The following is a 20272-nucleotide window of genomic DNA, read 5'->3' as shown; positions in this document are numbered from 1 at the left end:
CAGTCTCTGTTCAAGTTCACGATCTCATCTCAACATGTTCATCAGAACCCAAAGCCACGAAGAAGAAATGAATAAAAATGCAAGAAGACGCGTCTTCGGAGAGTGCCGTTGTGGACAGAAAAAAAAGTCACACCCCAGTGATTTGACTATAGCTGTTTTAGCTCAATTATTATTATCTAAAATTATTTTTAATTTAACAATTATTTTTATATGAAAGTACCTCAAGGCAGGTTCTTTGCTGTCTGGTGCGTTCTGACGTACCGTTCAGAGGTGGTCTCAACAGCCCATAATGTTGCTGTTCATCGGCCAGAGACCCTGCAGCCGTTACCAAGGTCAAGGGACGAATCCGTATCCGCTGTCCAAGCCATCCTTCCCCGCGTACTTTCACAGGGTATGAACGATAGATGTGCTCATTTCATACGAAAACATTTAGAACGCGGGACCGAAGTTTATCACCCATACATGTTTTTTCATCCCTTCAAACTGCTTCAAACTGGTTCCCGAGTCCACAGCAGGAACTCTCCTGACCGCTCCAAAATCATACAAAGCTATTTCACTGCTAAAACATCTATTACACTCAATATTTTCTGATTAGTTTTTTTAACTTTGGTTATAATGAACTATAATGTTTTTCATTTGGATATATGACTTGTATGTTTAACTTGAAAATACTAGCTGGGTTTTTATTAACCAATTAAAAAGTTCAAATTGATATTACAAAGATAAGTAAACATGGCAATTTAGAAAAAAAACTCGTGCGGAATTGTATTCTAGATAAATGTTTATAAGCTATCATGAGCCACAGCTGTTTGTATTTTTGTTCTCAATCTTAGAACTAAAGTTCCTTTGTTTCTTGCTCTATCTGTTCCTTCAGGGTTATTCTTTTGTTTTGTTAAATTCATTACATGTCTGCCAACATCCTATTTGCATTTGTGTCCTCATCATCAACAAACCATAAATAGTAAGTGGACACAATATTTACCCACTTTTTCATGCATTTACAATAGAACCACATTCAGAAATATGCAAACATTCATGCACTTAAAACACAGATTGCCTGGCAGATTGTGGTTTGGTGGCTTGCCAACTACCACATATGTCAGGAACCGAGAGTCAAACCCACAACTGAACAATCTGGAATTACACTTTTCACTGAGTTACAAAGGCTGTCTGGAAATATTTTCATAAAGGAATGTCTAATAACCTGTTTTTAGTGATGATCTCATCTCTTGTCGCTAAGGAATCTTCCCTTAGGACCATCGCAGACTTATTATAGCAGTCATCCAGGTTTGAAAGAAGCTGTTTTTGAAACACACCATCTATGGAAGTTAAGGAAATAAACAAGTTACCTAAGTTGAAACACTGAGTCAATCAAAAATGAATCAAAATGCATTTTTATTATTATTTTATTAAGAAATAAAGCAAAGAATATGAGCAATCGCTAGCCTGGACTAGCCAGGGGAAAGAAAAGATAAAAGTACATCGCTTTTAATATCCACCAGCCCTCTTACAAAGATGGGAGAAGAAGGGAGTCTGGCACCAGTTTCAAACCCACGTTTGAACCATCCAGGTGAACCACCATCGCTTCATGTTGGAGCGAGTTGCCTCCAACATGAAGGGTGCTTTATAGCTAAAATTGATTTATTGATTGATTGAAATAAAACAACGTTTGACATAACAAAGTCAAAGCAAACACTTTGCTTAAAGGGGACATATGATTCAAACTTCACTTTTTACACGTTTGTTTTAAGGTCCACCTCTAAAATAAGACGGCACATCTCAAGGGGTCGTCCTTGACACAAATAAATTGCAGTTATCCTGGCTTGTTGACCAAAGTGGAAACATAGAAAATAAAATATAATTTGTACGTTTATTAATCTTATTAATAATGCCCTTTACATCGTGACGGCTACAAAGGTTTAAAAAATGAAAATTAACAGGCAATTATAATGAATGAAAATAATTACATAAATTAAGAAAGAATGGATTAAAACAAATATCTACAAATGTGAACAAAACGTTTTGCTGCAAAAAAAGGAGAAAAGATTTGACCTTCTGGGTCTTAATTGCTTCTGAAGCTGCCCAAACACTTGAACAACAAAAAACACCTAGCTGTTTGTTTTTGGGAATACATTAATATGTATCTGGAAAATGAGTCGTTACTAAATCTTTGACTGCTGAGTCCCACTTCACTGTTTCCCAGCAAACCCAGCCGAGTTCCAGCATGTTTGGTCAGCTGTACAATGGCTGCTGGAAAATAGAAGTGTTTTATTGTGGACTTACTGTCCAGAAACCACTTGCTGCATTCTTGTTGGCTGTGCAGGAGGCTCCGCTTCTGCTTTTGAAAGATGCATGGTTGTATAATTGCGCATCTGTTCGCGGCCATTCTCACATGTGGGTGTGAGCGTTGAATTGGAGGAGCGTGGCCAACAGCAACTTATTTGGATTTAAAGTGACAGGAGGTCCTGGAGCAACTCAAAATAGAAAGAACTGAGCAAACTACATTCTTATTATAATAATTTTGTACAAAAACAGAACATGTACTGGACATGTTTTGTGCAGCCCGTAGACCTATTCTCACCTGTTCTAGGAAGCACAATAGGTCACCTTTAAAACCATGCCGCTCTAGGAGCAGTTAATGTGTTCATTGCATGTCGACATTCTGGTCTAGTAAAGGACAAAAGGATACGACTACACTGACTAAACCAGTTATGCTGCTTGGTGGTGTTCTGAAGCCGAGTCTAGTCTGGTGAAAACTGGATATTCAAGCTTAGCTAAAAGATAGCCAGCAAAAAAAATAAATAAGTGGAGACAAACTGATAGAAGAGAACTGATTGTATTCTTATTTTTAAAGTCATCGAGGGGCAAGTTGGAGTAAAGAGTCAGGTCTGTAACGGCTGAAAGGAGCATTTTCTCATCCAATCCAAGACAGCTAAATGACCTTTAACCCTGCATAGCCGAAGGTTAGCATTCCGGATCTGTAACATGTGTCTTTGGGACATCATAAACTATAGTCTCTTCATCATTTTTCCTTACTTTGCCACTGCTGTGTAATGTTTTATTTATTTTAATTTTTTTTTGCTTGTTTATTTTCCTTCTGATCATGTGAAGCACTTTGAATTACCTTGTTGCTGGAAATGTGATATCCTGATAAATTTTCATTGCCTTATTTTATGTTTAAAGTCAGAAAGAAACCAAATCCAGGACAAAACACAAGTAAAACTAAATTCTAAAAAAAAAAAAGAAAAAGCTTGGGCTGCACATAAAACATGGTGCAGCCATGTTTCTATATAGTTTGTTCCCCTGGCACATTATTTCACTTATAACAAGACGTTTTTCCCCGTGTTAAAAGTAAAATAATCTGCCAAAAGGAACTACTACTTTTTCATCTATATTAAGGAATTATTGACATAAAACAAGCTCTTACAGCTTGCTGAAACTTGGAAGTTATGTAAAGATCAGGAGACAAAAATAGAAATACAGATAAACTGGCAAAAATGCACAACAAAACAGGTTTGAGCTGGGTGTGTAGAAGGAGTTTATTTAGAGAGTGTGTTATCTGTTGCACATGCTGGATGATCCTTCAGATATACCAGAGAAAATAACTTTTATGCCAATGTGTAGCTTAAAATCAGGTTCACGTTGTGCATGGTTTGGTCATCCTAGACCAGGGGGGTCAGCTCACCCCTTGGCCCAAAACTCATTTTCGTTTTGGGCCAAATCAAGCTCATGAATGCTCTTAAAGGGCTGGTTGTGCCAGAATGTGTTGATAAAACCTGTTCTCAAACTGATAAAATATCAATACATTATTCAAATTAAATAATATTGAACATCTTTTCAGTCCCTCTAGGATTTCCTGATTGTTTTATTTATTTATTTATTTTGCAATAAAATTCTAATTTGGAAATATTTGCAATATTTGCTCTTATTTATGACGGTAAAAGCGACTTTTTATTACTCGCTGTTTAGATCATGGACCATAATCTCACATCCATTAAGGCTATGGCAGCTGCTTAGTACAAGTAAAAAAATAAAAAAAGCTTTTGACAACTTTTGAGAAAAATCTGCAATAAACTCCCAATTGGGCAGGGATTTGTTGATTTTTGCATGAATTTCCACGATAATTCACAAGAAACTGGAGGGACTGATTGATAGAATTTGGCAGCAAACAGATAAAAACCGCATTGATTTGATTGATAATTAAGCACACAGTGTTTAGAATCTAGAGGGCTACATAAAAAGCCATGGTGGGCCGGATTTGGCCCACGGGCCTTGAGTTTGACACGTGTCCTAAATAACACAGGTCTCCAAGGCGTCACTTCCTTCTGTCCAAAACGTATTTCAGAGACACTGAGGGAAAAGATTATCAGCTCCTCATGCTCACTGAGCTACAGCTTGGTCTGCCAGTGCAGATGATTGGACTGATATCTGTGTTTGATGTTTTTGTGTTTGCGTATCTTATGTAAGCCTGGCACGCACAGGCGTTTATGTGACTTGGATGTGCATTCAGCTTTTGAATATGTACAAATCTCATGTAGGACATTCTGGATGGATGAAACACTGACCCTTTCTGTTGGCAGGCAAAGAGAAGTTGACTTTTTTTCCTTCTGGTGTGGACATGTGAGAAAAGGGTCAACTTGTTATCGGAAGGGTCACACACAGATTCAAATCTTTCATACACTCCATGATTGAAAGTTATAAAGTCCTCATTGTTGAGGTGAAGAGCGAGCAGAGCTGAGAAGCAAAACTCTCAATTTATCAGTCAATCTGCATTCCTGCCCTCATCCCTGATCAAGGGCTGTTGGGTAGATCACAGATACAAGCGGCGGAATGAGTTTCCTCTGCAGGGAGTCTGGGCTCTTCTTTATAGATACGATGGGAAGCTTGGCCATCCAGGAGGGGCTCAGAACCAGGTCAGGTTAGAGTTTAGATCAAACCTATAGGCATTGTGTCTATAATTCACTTTGATTATAGACCAAAGTTCAAAGTAAGTCCAACATTTTTTTTTTCTATTAAGACTTTACTGCTTTCATTTTTAGACCACCATTTAAGTAGCCTTTGCTTAGGGTCTTCAGGCTCCATCTTGTCGCTTGTTGTAGCCGCAGGGTGAGTCAAGTGCAAATTTTCTGGGATGTGAGATTGACGGGATCAACCGTGGAAACGAGTGTGCATGCGGTGCGCTGCGCATGTTATAATCTTTCTTTGCTTCCTCAACAGGTTAAACTGTCCACTCCTTGATTTACACTTCAGGGCTGGGCGATACATCAATAAGAATCCGCACTGCAATAGACACGTGATCAATACCGATAGTTAATGCATCTGAGATAGAACATCCAAAATATGTTCTGTGTTGGCTAAACTCCGATACAGAACCGCACAGCCTTCTGGGAGATGTGGGCAGAGGAAAGCTGCTCAACCTCTCACTGCGAACCAAGCAAGATTGGTGGCATCATCTGTCTCGTTCGTTGGTTACCTAGCAACAACCTGTTGCATAACGTGTGCAGCGGCAGTTTGATACCCTCCCCCACACACAGTTCTTCATAACTGCTTAAAAATGAACAATGATGTGGCATGAAATGTGCACATGAAAGAGGAAAGGTCACACCACCACTATGGCAGATATTATAAACAAAATACTAATCAATAATTATTGGTATCAACTGATATGAAATGCTTGAATCGTGATACATTTTTCAGCCGTATCTTCCAGCCCTGCTTAATATTAATTCCCATTAATATTATTATTATTCAATAATAATGTTGCCCATTTTAGCTATGTTCAATTGTACAAATAATTAGCTGCTGCTAACCGCTCATTGGGAGCTACTGATTTGTAGTTTGTTTTGGATTATTTATTGTAGTTTATTTAATGTTTAGAGGCAGAAGCTGCCGGACTGATATAACCACCAACTAGATTTTCTCTTTTCTTAGAATAAACACAATGAACCTGAATGTGACTGTGTTGAAGTCAACCTACTGGACCTGAGACCAACATAGAAGAGTTGCATATATTCATAAATCTCCTCAGATGCCCAACATGAAATGCCCTTCACCATTAGACAACGAGTTCCCTGTTCACACCAGTCTGCAACTTGACTCACCTGCAACCTCAACCTTAATATTTGCTGATGGGCGCCCTCTTGTGGCCCCATGCAACCACAAAGAGAAGAGGTGAGGCAGGACATTAATCTTTCTCACTTTCAGCAAGCAGACCTGGTCACTGCAGCAGCAAATGGTTCAGTGGTGTAGTGAAATAAATGGTCAACAGTTTCAAATTCCTGCTATTGATTCTCACAGGTGGCCTTTTTAGAAACGGAGCATATGACATTCTGACACAACAGCGTCTCGGTACCGGATATCACCAGGAAAGTTTGTTTTAATTTGCTCTAGTGTGAGAAACTGGACGACTTCACTCAGTCCATGAGGAGGGCAGAAAATATTCTCTTATGTCTTCTCTGATAAAAATGAAGTTGAAAACAAAGCGCACTTTTTGTTTTATTGTCCTTCATATACTCAGGAATTAATTATCTGATAAAGTCCTTGATGTTTATCATTTTAGCTTTGATTCAAAGGGAGTCGGTGTTTCAGCAGTCTTGCAGTTTTATGGAAGTTTGTTTTAGATTTGTATATTTAATTATGTGTTTCTGTTGTATTCTCAGGACGAAGATTAACATAAAAATATTGTGTAAATTTGAGGAAAATCCTACATGTTTCGTTGTCTTTTTAAAAAAAGTTAAACTCTGTAAAGTGTTTCATGGTGAAGCATTTAGCCTCCTCTGCTGCAGAATTCCAGGAATGCTCCACTGGAATTACAGCATCAAGACAATATGACTGCATCCATATGACAGCGAATTAGGGCCATTGTAGATAGAAAATAATAATAAAAAATGGAGGAGTACTGCCAAAAAAAAAACTCTGAAATTTTGAGTCATTTCAGAAATTTTCTACAAAAATCAAGAAAGTTTCCTAGATCCAAAAGTTTGTGAACATTTGTGGGGTGGGGGGGGAAACTCAGATTGTTTCATTTCAGAATTTTTCTAGTAAAAAAAATTCTGAGCTCTAAAAGTAAAACTTTTGCAAGAAATAAACCCCTCAGATTTTGATATCTATTTCAGAATTTTTCTGCAAAAAAAGAGAAAAAAATCAAGGATATTTCTGAAGTTTAAAAGTTGAAAGTTTGCTAGAAAAAAAAGTTATATTTTGAGATTAACATCTGAAATTTCCCATAAAAAACATGGACAGTTTTTAAGCTGGTAAATTTGAGGATCTTTGACTTGTGGAAATTTTACGAGTTTCATACCTAGAACGATTTTGACTGTTGGAGCTCAGAAATTTCCACGTTTTTTCTATAAAATTTCTGAAATTAATCTCATAATTTGTCAGTTTTTGACTTTTGGAACTCAGACATTTCCAATTTTTTTCTAGAGAATTTCTCAGCTAAATCCACAAATTTACTCCTGTTCTTGTTTTTTTTTTTTTTTATCTACAATGCCCCTTAACAAACCATTGTACGGAGCCCCTAAGGGGACATGGAGAGAAAAAAAAAGGAAAGAAATCCCGACTTATTATCTCGAGATCCCGACTTATTATCTCGAGATCCCGACTTATTATCTCGAGATCCCGACTTATTATCCCGACTTATTATCTCGAGATCCCGACATTTCTGAAAAATCGCGAGTTACTTTTTTGGGGGGGAAAGGCATGTTTTTATGCGGTAAACGTGGGGGAGTGTGTCTACATTGATTATGGAGGACGACTTATATCATTTTCTGCGGTCCAGAGATGTCCCAGAGGAGGATATCATGCACATGCAATTTAGCGTACATCCATCGGTAACCGTGAAGCTGTCCAGAGGACTGTAGCTGGTTATTAATGAATTCTACCAAAACTGCCAAGTCGGAAAAGGACTTGCGCCGAATGAGTCCCCGCGCTCTGAAAACTCTCTTCAGATGTCTCTCACTAATACTAAATCCATGTCTGCTGTCAAGCGCTGATTTAATGTGTTTATACTCAAGCCCAAGCTCGAAATAAAAATCTATATATCTACCCCCACAGTGATGGAGGACACCCACATGGGTGGGTGTCCTCCATCACTGTGATTAGGTCGTTATGTACTGATGTCGGGATCTCGAGATAATAAGTCGGGATAATAAGTCGGGATCTCGAGATAATAAGTCGGGATAATAAGTCGGGATCTCGAGATAATAAGTCGGGATCTCGAGATAATAAGTCGGGATAATAAGTCGGGATCTCGAGATAATAAGTCGGGATCTCGAGATAATAAGTCGGGATTTCTTTCCTTTTTTTTTCTCTCCATGTCCCCTTAGGGGCTCCGTAGTATCACCTCCACCACCTTTGCATTAATTTTCTGAATTGTTTGCTCCACTGTTTTCTCCAAAACAGCTCAAACTCAGTCAAGACTGCATGGAGAGAATGTGTGTTTTCAAATCCTGCCAAAGCTTCTCAGTTGGATGTAGGTCTAAATTTTTGACTAGATCAACCTAATAAATGGACAAGCCTCCATCTGAGCCGTTCCACTCTAGTTCTGTTTGCTATTGTTCTGCTGGAAGGCAAACGTCTTCCGTAGTGTGGAGATTTGTGCAGGTTGTCTTCCAGGATTTGCTCCTCTCGAGCGTTTATCAGCAGCCTGCTTCAGCCTGACGCAGCGTCCGCGTGCAGCTGCGTGTCCTGCCGTCTACAACAAAAGCGCGTCGGTTTCATCCTGTCGTCTTCCGGCTTTTACCTCTTCTTCAACGTTCCCACGACTAAGTTGCCACGGCTCGTGTTTTCTCGGCTTCTCTACGGACCGTTTTCAGCTACAGCAAAGTTCGGAGTTGAGTTTGTTTCGCCCCTGGGCACCTTTTTGTAAAAACAGGCCACACCTCTTCACATATGACACCAGCCAGATCCTAAAATCATATCTACTTCCTGGAAGTCAAATATTCTGACTGGATTTACAGGTAACGTTTCAAAGTGTGACGGGAGCAGAGAAATAGACTCCTTCATCAGGTAAGGCTCATTTCTGTTAGAAATAGCTTTGCTTACAGTAACGGGAGTCATTTGTACTTTAGGATTATGACTGATAGTTTAATAGAATGGTTTATTCTTCCATAAATAGACTGAATAAAAGAAAAACACTTCATGAGCTAGCAAATCTTTTTTTGTTGTTGCTACATTTTAGCTGACTAAGCTGTTCCTTTAAATAGCCATTTTGTACAGTTGTTAAAAATGTAAAATCATTTGCTTTATTTTTCATTTTTTTCACTTGCTTTATTTTTCATATTTGCTTTATTTCTTTTTTTTTTTTTTTTACAGAGAATTTCTCTGCCACTCAAAAATCACAAATTGAAATATGACACTGACATGGAAAATGTTGATTTTCCTGTTCACCCTGACTGTTGTAGGAATGTTCTTTAAGTTAGATCTCAGTAAAAGGCGGCTGCCGGACAATGAACAGCTACTGTACAAGATCGCACAGGCCCGCAGGATGCAGAATAGAAACTCACTAGACGAAAAATTGAAAGATCAAACTCTTCAGGAGAAAACCATAGGGGGCAAAAACATTTTTCCACAAGACCAAACTGCACAGGACAACAACGTGCAGAAAAAGAGCCCATGTGGTTGTCAGAAATGTTTTTCCAAAGATGACAAGTTTCTCATGAGTTGTTTCAATCCTTCCATTGAACCATTTCTGTCTGCAAGCTCCAGGCTGTCTCTGGATGTTTTCATGTGGTGGAAGGCAAGCCGTTTCCCTCAATTGTTCTACTTTTTTTTTGTCCCAAGCGGTTGCTTTAAACTGATCTAACAAAAATGATGTGTTTGATGTGTGTAACAGCGCTTACAGTATGAAAGACGCAACTTTAATTACTACAAAACAGCAGTGGCCAACCTGTTTGCGGTATTCCCGCCCGTTCCGGACCTCAGGAAGCCCAGCCCGGGAAAATGCCGGACTTGTGCTGTGGTGGGGAATTCGGTTAATCTGAGAGGATCGGGCTACGGATCCCTGATAGACGGTCATGATATCGTTATAAGGTAAATGTTCACTCCCTCACTTTCAAAAAGGTAAAAAAATAAATAAATATATTGAAATAAGAAAATAATTCATTGTCCTCCTGTGCTACTCAGAATGAACGGCGGTCCGACCACAGGCTATGAGAAAGACGTCGGCACCAAAACAACCCATCGAGTCTTGTATCCGGAGAGCGCCGTGGATTTAGATAATTCTACTCATCTCATAGTTTTTGCTTTTAAAATACAAGATCTGGAGTGGCCCACCAAGGCCTTGACGACGGGATTTTACACAACGTGAGTCATTCTGCTCTGTATCTTCCACGTGTTTTTCTGCTACCTTTAATTCGTGTCTTCTGTTTCTGTAAAACACACAGACCTCAAGCAGGTCTTAAAAGACTGGACCCAGTCAGCTTTATACCCTATGCAGGGTCAGTGGGCTCGCACTGACCCTGCATGCGCCTATACCAGGTTTTTTTCTGTGTGTGTGTGGTTTCGGGAACCGACGGTCTGACGGGACAACATCCCCCACTTTCCCGCTCCTCCTGAGCATCATGCTAGGACCGCGGGAGGGATATTTATGTGCTGTGATATATTATGAGCTATTTCCTGTTGTTTGTGCTGGAATGTGACCATTACTAGTCCGTTCTGTACCCTGTCAGAAGCAGAAACATGAAGTTCTCTGTAAGTGTTGTGGAAGTGTTCCACAAGCCCCCGTGTGCAGGGATGTGGAAAGTATTTCACAGATTGCTTTAGTTTTTGCGTTTTTGTTACACTAAAGTGTTTCAAATCAAGCAGATTTTAATTTCTAAGTAAATGTAAACCATGAATTAACTGCGATGAGCTTCTTTTTTTTTTTGAGGAAGAGATTAATTTCACAAGAGCTGTCATACATGTACATCGAAGAAGGAACTTAGTATAACCGGTTTGACAACATAAAGCCAGGAAAAGATCTCTGAAAGCAACAGCTGAAAAACAGTGGTTGACTCTCAGTCTGAAGAGAGGCTTAAAGCCATTTCTTATGCTTTGGGAATCTAGTGAATCATACTAGGGACACTTTCCACAAGAAATCCTTCTCCATAGTGGTCAACCTGCCAAAATTAGTCCAAGGACACATGAAACAATGAAATAAAAAGTCACAAAAGAATCCCAAGTCTAATCTATAACTCTGCTGATATCTATTATTTGTATTAAGCCCTATGTTCATGATTCAGCAATAACAAAGATACAAGATGCAAATGGCATCCACGACAAAGTTTCTGGGAAAACGATGCTGATCAAAATGTCCGTTTGAGTTGTTTTAATTTGCTAAAGTATCCCAGACCAGGGGGACAGTCTAACTACATCTTTAATTAAAACTGTGTGACCCCATAACTAACCAATACTTTTCCTGCAAAAATCACTGAATTTACCTTGAAATGAACTGTGTGCAGTTGAAGTTGTTGTAAATGTGCTATATACATGAATTTGACATTGACTTTAACGCTGCATTGTGTAACTTTTACTTAAAAAATGTGTTTTTCACATAGTTGCTAAAACTCTCACTATGTCATGACGGTATAATTTGAGATAGTCGGCTCCACTTCATTCCAGTGCTACTTCTGTTGTCTGACGAAATGCACCAAAAACAACCAATCAGAGCCAGGAGGAGGGCCTTAGCTATGAGTCATGCTCATGTACTTGCTGCTCAACGTACTAATGGCGGAGAAACAACTCACCGTTACAGCAAAACTGTTTATGCGCTGTCATCGGTGACCACGCTAACTAGCCTTAGCATATGTGGCAGGCTCTGTTGACAGGGAAAAGCTGTAGTGTAGCAGAAAGCAAGTGGGAGGAGGGGGTGGTGGATGGATCAGTGCATACATGAGGATAATTGACAGCGCTAAGACCCTCCTCCTGGCTCTGATTGGTTGTTTCTAGTTAGCACTGGGAACACTTTGAATAGATAGAGGATATCGATCTTGTCACAGATTATCTGTTTTATATTATAATGTAAGAAAAAAACAAAACAACTTTTTACTAAAATTCCACACTGCTGCATTAAAGTTTGGCTTAAGTATCTTAAATGTTCCCTGTTTGTCCAACTACAGTACCCTGCATATGACAAGAAGGTAAAAAAGGTCATGCCTTATTAAACTGTTCGGTGCATTGAAGGTTTCCAACTTCAGTTTTAAATTCCAACCAGTGATTCCTAAATTCATTTATTTATTTTCCAGTCCTCAGTTCTGGTCAACCACTGAAAGGCTTTAAGAAAAATAGTACAGTATAGGAAGAGTTGCCTACCAGATGGTGCTGGCCTATCCAAAAACAATATCTGCCAGTCTTGGTCCCTTAATGGCCGACACTCCAACTGCTATACACAAAGTCTGTGAAGAAAATCCTGCAATTTAAATCAAATCAAGTCCCTTCTGACATTTATCTCATTCACATCAACCGTAAAGAGTTGATCTAATATCAATGTATGTCGAACTGTTCTTAACAGGTCACATAGGAAAGTAAAACCCAAAATAAATGGCAACAAAGATTTGGTAAGTATGCCCATTGATAGTAATTTACTTTTGACCACAAAGGTAACCTTGTCGTAAATTTGAAGGCTGGTCATTTTTCACAGGTGATGGTGGTCAACCCCGCTTTTATGAAGTATGTCCACGAGATTTGGATGAAAAGGAGGGGAAAGTATCCATCCACCGGCTTCATGACGTTGATTCTTTCTCTTCACATATGTGATGAGGTAAGCCCACCCAACTCTTCTGAAACGATAAAGTAGCGTCTGAAGTTCTCTCTGATGCAAAATGAGGTCAAGGTCTTATGTTTTTTTTCTTCTTTCTTTGTTCTGCTCTGGCTCCCTGTGCTCCCTGCGATTTTTCCATGCTTTTTTTGTTCATTTTTAAAAAATGTTTATTATTAAAACTGTAAAACTACTCACCATCTCCGTCTCACTGCCTCTCATCATGAGTGGCCACTCATGAAACACTCATAAGTGTTTGCCATTAACTGCTTTATCAAGTCCAGAGGACTCCAAAGAGCCTCACACTACAGTCATTCACCCGTTCACACACACATTGACACACTGATGCATAGGGGTAGCGTGACAGAGGTTAACACATGCAGAAAGGTTTTGGTGTCACAATGTAATGTTCTGCAGCACAAGTAAAAAAATAAAAATAAAAAAAACTAAACTAAAGAAAACAGAGACATCAAAACAAACCAGGCAGGACTTTCAGCTATGTTTAAAGTCCTGTTACCTTTCTGGTAACTGAATCACCAGAAAGTGATGTGAAAGGGAAGATGGAGGAAAATGGATTTTAACCCAACAGCTGGCCTGCTTCATTCAGGTCCAGCTGGGACACCAGAGTGCAGAAATATTATTTCATTCTTAAGACAAAACCCAGCTAACACTTTACAAAATAACAGTTAAAAAGTAGCAAGGTGTAATTAGGCTTTTTTTGTATGTTCTTTGAAAATGTTTACAGTTGGTACAACTATTTTAAATTAATCATTTAAAAAAAAACAGTGAATACAGTGAACACTCGTTTTTCGCGGGGGTTGTGTTCTGAAAAGAACCTGTGATCGGCGAAATCCGTGAAGTAGTTACCTTTATTTTTTTTTACAATTGTTATACAGCATAATTAAATACTCTACATTGAAACCAAAGAACAAAACCTGTTTTCAGGCGTAAGCTTTTTTTTTTTTTTTTTACAAATAGAACGCTTTCTTACAAATAACTACAGTAAAATAGTCGTTTTAATCATCAATTCGAAGTACAGTAGGACAAATTGTGACTCGTGTATTTCAGTGTTCCTCTGACTGTGACGCTGCGGCCTGACTCCGCTCTCTGGTGGCTTTTTCTTCTGAAGTCTGTGGTGCAGGTGTGTTTTTCGAGAGAAGAACATAGTTATCGGTAGTTGTTGTCGCTCTTTTTTCTTCTGGGCAAAAACATTTGCTAAAATTTGCCAAGCTGTATATTTAAATACAGTAACATTATTGGCACACAGGTATAGAAGAAGCGCGGAGACTGTTTAGCCAAACGGGACGCAGAACACAATGCACTGTGAAAAAAAAGCCTCTGAAGCAGCGAGGCCGTGAAAGGTGAACCGTGTTAAAGTGAGGGATTACTGTAATCCATATCACATTACTTCTATCATCAGCCATTTGTTTTTAGGACTTGTCGTCACATCCTTCCATATTTTAGATAGCTCCAGGAAGGATAATAAAGGGCAAATAAAGCAAACACACTGCACAATGCCCTATGGATAAAATTGTGTTTGCACCAGTTAAACAGTTCTATGCATCGGGAGCCACATCCCTTTTTCTCCATACTCGTGTTTACCATGAGATTTAATGACAATAAGCCTTAAACAAAACAGACAAAAACGTCCATCTGGTGCCTCAAGCTAACCAAATATATTCAAAATGTAAATAAAAAAAACCCTCCTGTGTATATTGACAATATCTCTATGAACAATATGACCAACTTCATCCAAAATGTCTCAGGTCAGTGGTTCTCTTTCGTATTCACTCAATCTTTAACCCATATCTGATGACCAATTATCTAAAATCACCAGGGTCTTGTTACAATGACAGTAGGACAGTTTGCACAAAAAATATCAAGATCAAGTGTCAAGTATGAAATTCCCATAATGGACAGGCTCTGTCTAAGGGTTTTCTTGTTCTGGATCAGGAGTTTTTGATATTGAGACGAAGCATGGCAAAAATTACAACAAGCCGATAAATGGAAACAATCACCTAGCAACACGCCTGAGGGAAACTTACTCGTAAACATTGTTAGCTGGAGCAAACGGGATCCAGTTGCAGACTCTCAGCCGCTTTACATGCAAAGACAGAGATGAATGTCTCTGCTGTGGAGACATTGAGGATCGCTGAATCTTTTATTAGTTTTTTAGGTGGGGGAAAAAAAATCCTTTCCTGGTTTCACATTTGATATGAGGCTGAAAAGAAGGTGTTGAGTCCATAAAATAGTCACACACACAAGTTGTGAATACATTTTGATGGAGGAATGACGTAGCTGTCAGGAGTTTTGTTGCCATTGAGCCGGAGTAAGCCAGACGACTTTCATGTTTTCATTTCATCCAAATGTCCAGAGGTTAATGTGGGGTCTGGGTGAAGGATCTCATGTTGAGGTAGAGTTAGAGATACACATAAAGTAGAATATTGAATCTGCTGCAGTTGTCATGCCAACGCACTAGTTGCCCCTTTGATTTTAGCATGTCGTCAAAACTCGCATTCACTGTTATCCGTTCGCTTCCGTGTTGCTAACTTTCACCTATTTTAGAAAGTAGTAACTTGTCTCCATCTCTGATGCACAAACTATAACGTGTGTATTTCTTATTAGAAGTCGTGCTAAACGGAACAGGTTGAGTGGTACAACACACCACAGACGGCGTTCAGATCAAGCAAACCCACATGTTCACCTTCACACCTTTATAATACTTTGCATGGAAAAGTATCACTCTGAGACCCGGTTTCAAAAAGTGCGAAGGACTCTGATCACACCAAACGTGTAACCAAACGGTTGGACCGCAACACAAATATTACTGTTTCACTGTAAACCATGACTAAGGCTACATTTACACGAGACTGCTGCCTGGAAACGGCTTGTATTTTCAGAGGTTGATTGAGGAAAAGTTTCTAGATTTAGACAAGACACCTTGACTCAGTTGTAGTTGTCCTGCCAGGCCTCTATAGGGCCCTGTGATTTTGAGCATGTCGTCTAAAGCAGCGGTCCCCAACCTTTTTAGTCGTGCAGACCGGTCAGCCCTTCGCAATTTTGCAGACTGGGGGGGGGGGTGCGCGTGGTAAGTATCGAGTCCGATACTGTTGTTGGGGGGGGGAGTGGTGCGCCGCAGCACTTCGAAGTTGTTTTGTTACTCATTCTGCTGCAAGTTGGCTCAATTTTGATGCGTAAGACGTAACCGGTAAAATCCGGTTTAGGATTTTTCAAAATAAAAGATCTGGAGGTAGTTCATTATTTCTTGCGCGGCCCGGTACCAATTGGTCCACGGACCGGTACCGGGCCATGGCCCGGTGGTTGGGGACCGCTGGTCTAAAGCGCTTGGGCTTTTTACCCTCAGCTTCCACCTCATTGTAAACTGTAGACTGTCTCCTATGAACAAAGTGCTGCTGTAACACAGATATTCCTTATCAGAATTTGTGCTAAACGGAACAGGTTGAGCAGCACAACGCAGCACAATGCTGTTGTTTTTGTTGTCCTCTGTCCGTACATGTGCAGATTAAACCCTACAGTCATGGCCAAATGTTTTGAGAATGATTCAAATGTTAATATTTACAAAGTCTACTGCTTCAGTTTTTATAACGGCAATTTGCATATACTCCAGAATGTTATAAAGAGTGATTAGCGTAACAACAATTAATTGCAAAGTCAATATTTGCCTAGAAAATGAACTTTATCCCCCAAAACACATTTCAACTTCATTGCAGCCCTGCCTTAAAAGGACCAGCTAACATCGTTTCAGTGATTGCTCCATTAACACAGGTGTGGGTGGTGATGAGGACAGGGCTGGAGATCAATCTGTCATGATTAAGTAAGAATGACACCACTGGACACTTTAAAAAGAGGCTGGTGCTTGACATCATTGTTTCTCTTCTGTGAACCATGGTTACCTCGAAAGAAACACGTGCAATCATCATTGCACTGCACAAAAATGGCCTAACAGGAAAGAAAATCGCAGCTAGAAAGATTGAACCTCAGTCAACAATCTATCGCATCATCAAGAACTTCAAGGAGAGAGGTTCCATTGTTGCCAAAAAGGCTCCAGGGCGCCCAAGAAAGACCAGCAAGCGCCAGGACCGTCTCTTAAAAGTGTTTCAGCTGCGGGATCGGGCTACCAGCAGTGCAGAGCTTGCTCAGGAATGGCAGCAGGCAGGTGTGAGTGCATCTGCACGCACTGAGGTGGAGACTCTTGGAGCAAGGCCTGGTCTCAAGGAGGGCAGCAAAGAAGCCACTTCTCTCCAGGAAAAACATCAAGGACAGACTGATATTCTGCAAAAGGTACAGGGAGTGGACTGCTGAGGACTGGGGTAAAGTCATTTTCTCTGATGAATCCCCTTTCCGATTGTTTGGGACATCTGGAAAACAGCTTGTTCAGAGAAGACAAGGTGAGCGCTACCACCAGTCTTGTCTCATGCCAACTGTAAAGCATCCTGAAACCATTCATGTGTGGGGTTGCTTCTCAGCCAAGGGAGTCGGCTCTCTCACAGTCTTACCTAAAAACACAACCATGAATAAAGAATGGTACCAGAATGTCCTCCGAGAGCAACTTCTCCCAACCATCCAAGAGCAGTTTGGTGATGAACAATGCCTTTTCCAGCATGATGGAGCACCTTGCCATAAAGCAAAGGTGATATCTAACTGGCTCAGGGAACAAAACATAGATATTTTGGGTCCATGGCCTGGAAACTCCCCTGATCTTAATCCCATTGAAAACTTGTGGTCAATCATCAAGAGACGGGTGGACAAACGAAAACCTAGGAATTCTGACAAAATGCAAGCATTGATTGTGCAAGAATGGACTGCTATCAGTCAGGATTTGGTCCAGAAATTGATTGAGAGCATGCCAGGGAGAATTGCAGAGGTCCTGAAGAAGAGGGGTCAACACTGCAAATATTGACTTGCTGCATTAACTCATTCTAACTGTCATTAAAAGCTTTTGTTACTCATAATATGATTGCAATTGTATTTCTGTATGTGATGACAACATCTGACATACACACATGAAAACCAGAGGGCAGCAGATCATGTGAAAATATAATATTTGTGTCATTCTCAATACTTTTGGCCATGACTGTACAGTCGTGTGTTCTGCGCATGTGCTCTTTCATATCAGCGGAGTACTTCAGGTCTGAAACCTAGTTTCAAAATCGCCTTTTTGAAAAACTAGGCTGACTGTGGTTGTGTAAACAAGCGACTGGATCGCCAGGTAAATGTCACGGTTTCACTGTAAACGGTGCCTAAGTCTGCAACAATCAGGGGGTTTAGGTTTGGGACCTGAAATTGTCTTCCGTTGTATATTTTTTGGCAGGGAAATGTTAGCAGAGACCAAAGAGGCAGGGAATCTGAAGCATTTAGATGATGAATAGAAAGGCCCGAGAACAGAACCTTGAGGTACATTGTGGTTAAATTAAGTAGAAGTAGAACAAGAACCTTCCATGGTGGGTTGGAGAGTTCTAGGTAGATGACAGCTGTGCCACTGAGGCCAAATGATCTGAAACACTGCAGAAAGGGATTAGAAATCAGAACATTGTTGGTTATTTTAATAAAATTAAACTTGGTGCTGTGTGGTATATTTATATTTCAAACTACATTCAAGAGGTCAATTTAGCAGCCATGATAGTGAAGTTGGGTGGAAAGTTCCCTGTCCAAGATTTTGCTTACGACAGAAAGATCACACACTGGTTTTGAATTATTAAGATCATTAAGATTGTCAGGGTTCTACCTCGGCGTCTTGAATAATATGGCACAAAATTTATAATAATAATTATTAAAGTAAAGATAAAATTAATTGTTTACTGGGACAGGAAAATTAAATTTCTCCATATTGCTGATAGTTTGTGGCTAGAGTATGGACTGCACATGAAAAAGAGGTACAATTCATATTCTGCTTTTTACCTTTAGTTAGTTATTGTGTTTGTTGTGTCCTGCATTTTTAATCTGATTATTTTGTAGTTGGTCTTTTTTGTTTTGCTGTTAGTCGTCTTTATGTTCTCTATGGTTCTCTAATGTTATGCTTGTCTAGTCATATATGTATGTCTCTTCTAATTTTGCAAATGAGAAAAATTACACTTTTGTCCTTATTTTGCTCCATATAAAAATTCTGATAGCAAGAAAAGTTTAAAACCAATATTTTTTTTTTTTTTTTTTTTTTCTTTTACTGATATTACCATCATTACTGAGTGCAGTTTTTAGCTTTGCTGAGTCAAAGGTTTTGGTTTGTCCAAATTTATGCCTCAGCTGAACTATTGTATGCAATGAAAAAATTGGTATCTCTTATATTCATTAAAATAAATTATCTTGTCATCAAATTCATTTCGTGGTATATTTTAAATGTTACATCAAACGAAAAATAATAGTTGAGGACATACAGGAATCCAGGGAGTCTAGGTCATGGGAGGTTAAAATCAGAACAATGAGCTGCAACATTGAAGCAGGTGAAAATGAATATAGTTCCAGAGTGTGAGCGAGAACAAGAGTCAGGGAATCTAAAACTAAAGAACAGAGCGGCGCAGTTGACACACCATAGAAGTACAGCCAAAGAAAATCTTCTTTCTAAATTTACAAACCTTTTTTTGTTCGTTTGTTTGTGTTTGGTGTTCCCAGGTTCACGTGTTCGGATTTGGAGCCGACAGCAACGGAAACTGGAGTCACTACTTTGAAGTTTTAAAGAAAAAAAACTACAGAACTGGGCCCCATTCTGGAACTAACGAATACGCCATCCTGAAACGGCTGGCCAGCGAACAAACAGTCACGCTTTATAAAGGGTCGTGACCTCTGCGTCCTAACAGGAAGTTCCCCGATTCGAAATGAACAGTGCAATTTAGAATGTTGAGCAAGAAAAAGTTATTTTTCGTCTTGAAATTTTAGAATGCTGCACCACTGATTACGAATGCCAATTTTGATATTTATTGAGGCGGAAGCAAATCCCACCTACCTGATTTCTACTGACAGACTTGCCAAAGCCTTTTTCCAATTTAAAACCCAGCAACATTTTAGATCTAATAATTTAATTTAATTGGTTTATTTGGTAGGGACAGACATACAGCGACATAGACAAACTGAACAAAACAGCAGTCCCATGTTTACGTCATAGTGCTATAGCAACAGCTAATTCGCAGCACTTGTCCCTAGATGGGCTTTTAAAAAAAATACCTCTAAAAGTTAAAGTAATAATCGAACAAACAGTGAAACATGAAACATCAAAAGTGGGTACAGTTCTGTACCCACTTTTGAAAATAGAGTAGAGCAGAAATCGTCTTTATTATCCCTCAGTGGGGAAATTCAGGTGTACCAGCAGCAGCACAGTGACCAAATGAGAGCATTTAGATCAGGGGTGTCAAACTCAAATCCACAGTGGGCCAAAATTTTAAATTGAACAAAGCCGCGGGCCAAGGTTGAACAAATGAATCTTTTAATATGGACCCAAACAAGTTTTGATTTAACAATAAATATTGAACAAGCAAGGCTTATATAACTTAAAAGTGCAGGCGTGCAAAATTGAGTTGCTAAAAA

General features: G+C 39.5%; 1 protein-coding gene across 1 annotated transcript; it reads left to right on the top strand.

Moving 5' to 3' along the window:
• Positions 1-289: 289 nt before the first annotated feature.
• Positions 290-20159, top strand: LOC102221097 (CMP-N-acetylneuraminate-beta-galactosamide-alpha-2,3-sialyltransferase 2-like). The gene is made up of 6 exons (XM_023345360.1): positions 290-391; positions 9836-10032; positions 10126-10305; positions 12491-12536; positions 12620-12739; positions 19364-20159. The coding sequence occupies exons 1-6, from the start codon at positions 290-292 to the stop codon at positions 19529-19531; spliced, it is 813 nt and encodes a 270-aa protein (XP_023201128.1). The 3' UTR covers positions 19532-20159.
• Positions 20160-20272: the final 113 nt, after the last annotated feature.

Source organism: Xiphophorus maculatus, chromosome 13 (genome assembly GCF_002775205.1).
Source record: "Xiphophorus maculatus strain JP 163 A chromosome 13, X_maculatus-5.0-male, whole genome shotgun sequence".
Classification (NCBI taxonomy): domain Eukaryota; kingdom Metazoa; phylum Chordata; class Actinopteri; order Cyprinodontiformes; family Poeciliidae; genus Xiphophorus; species Xiphophorus maculatus.
Note: the sequence above shows the minus strand (reverse complement) of the source record. Positions and strands in the feature narration are given on the sequence as shown.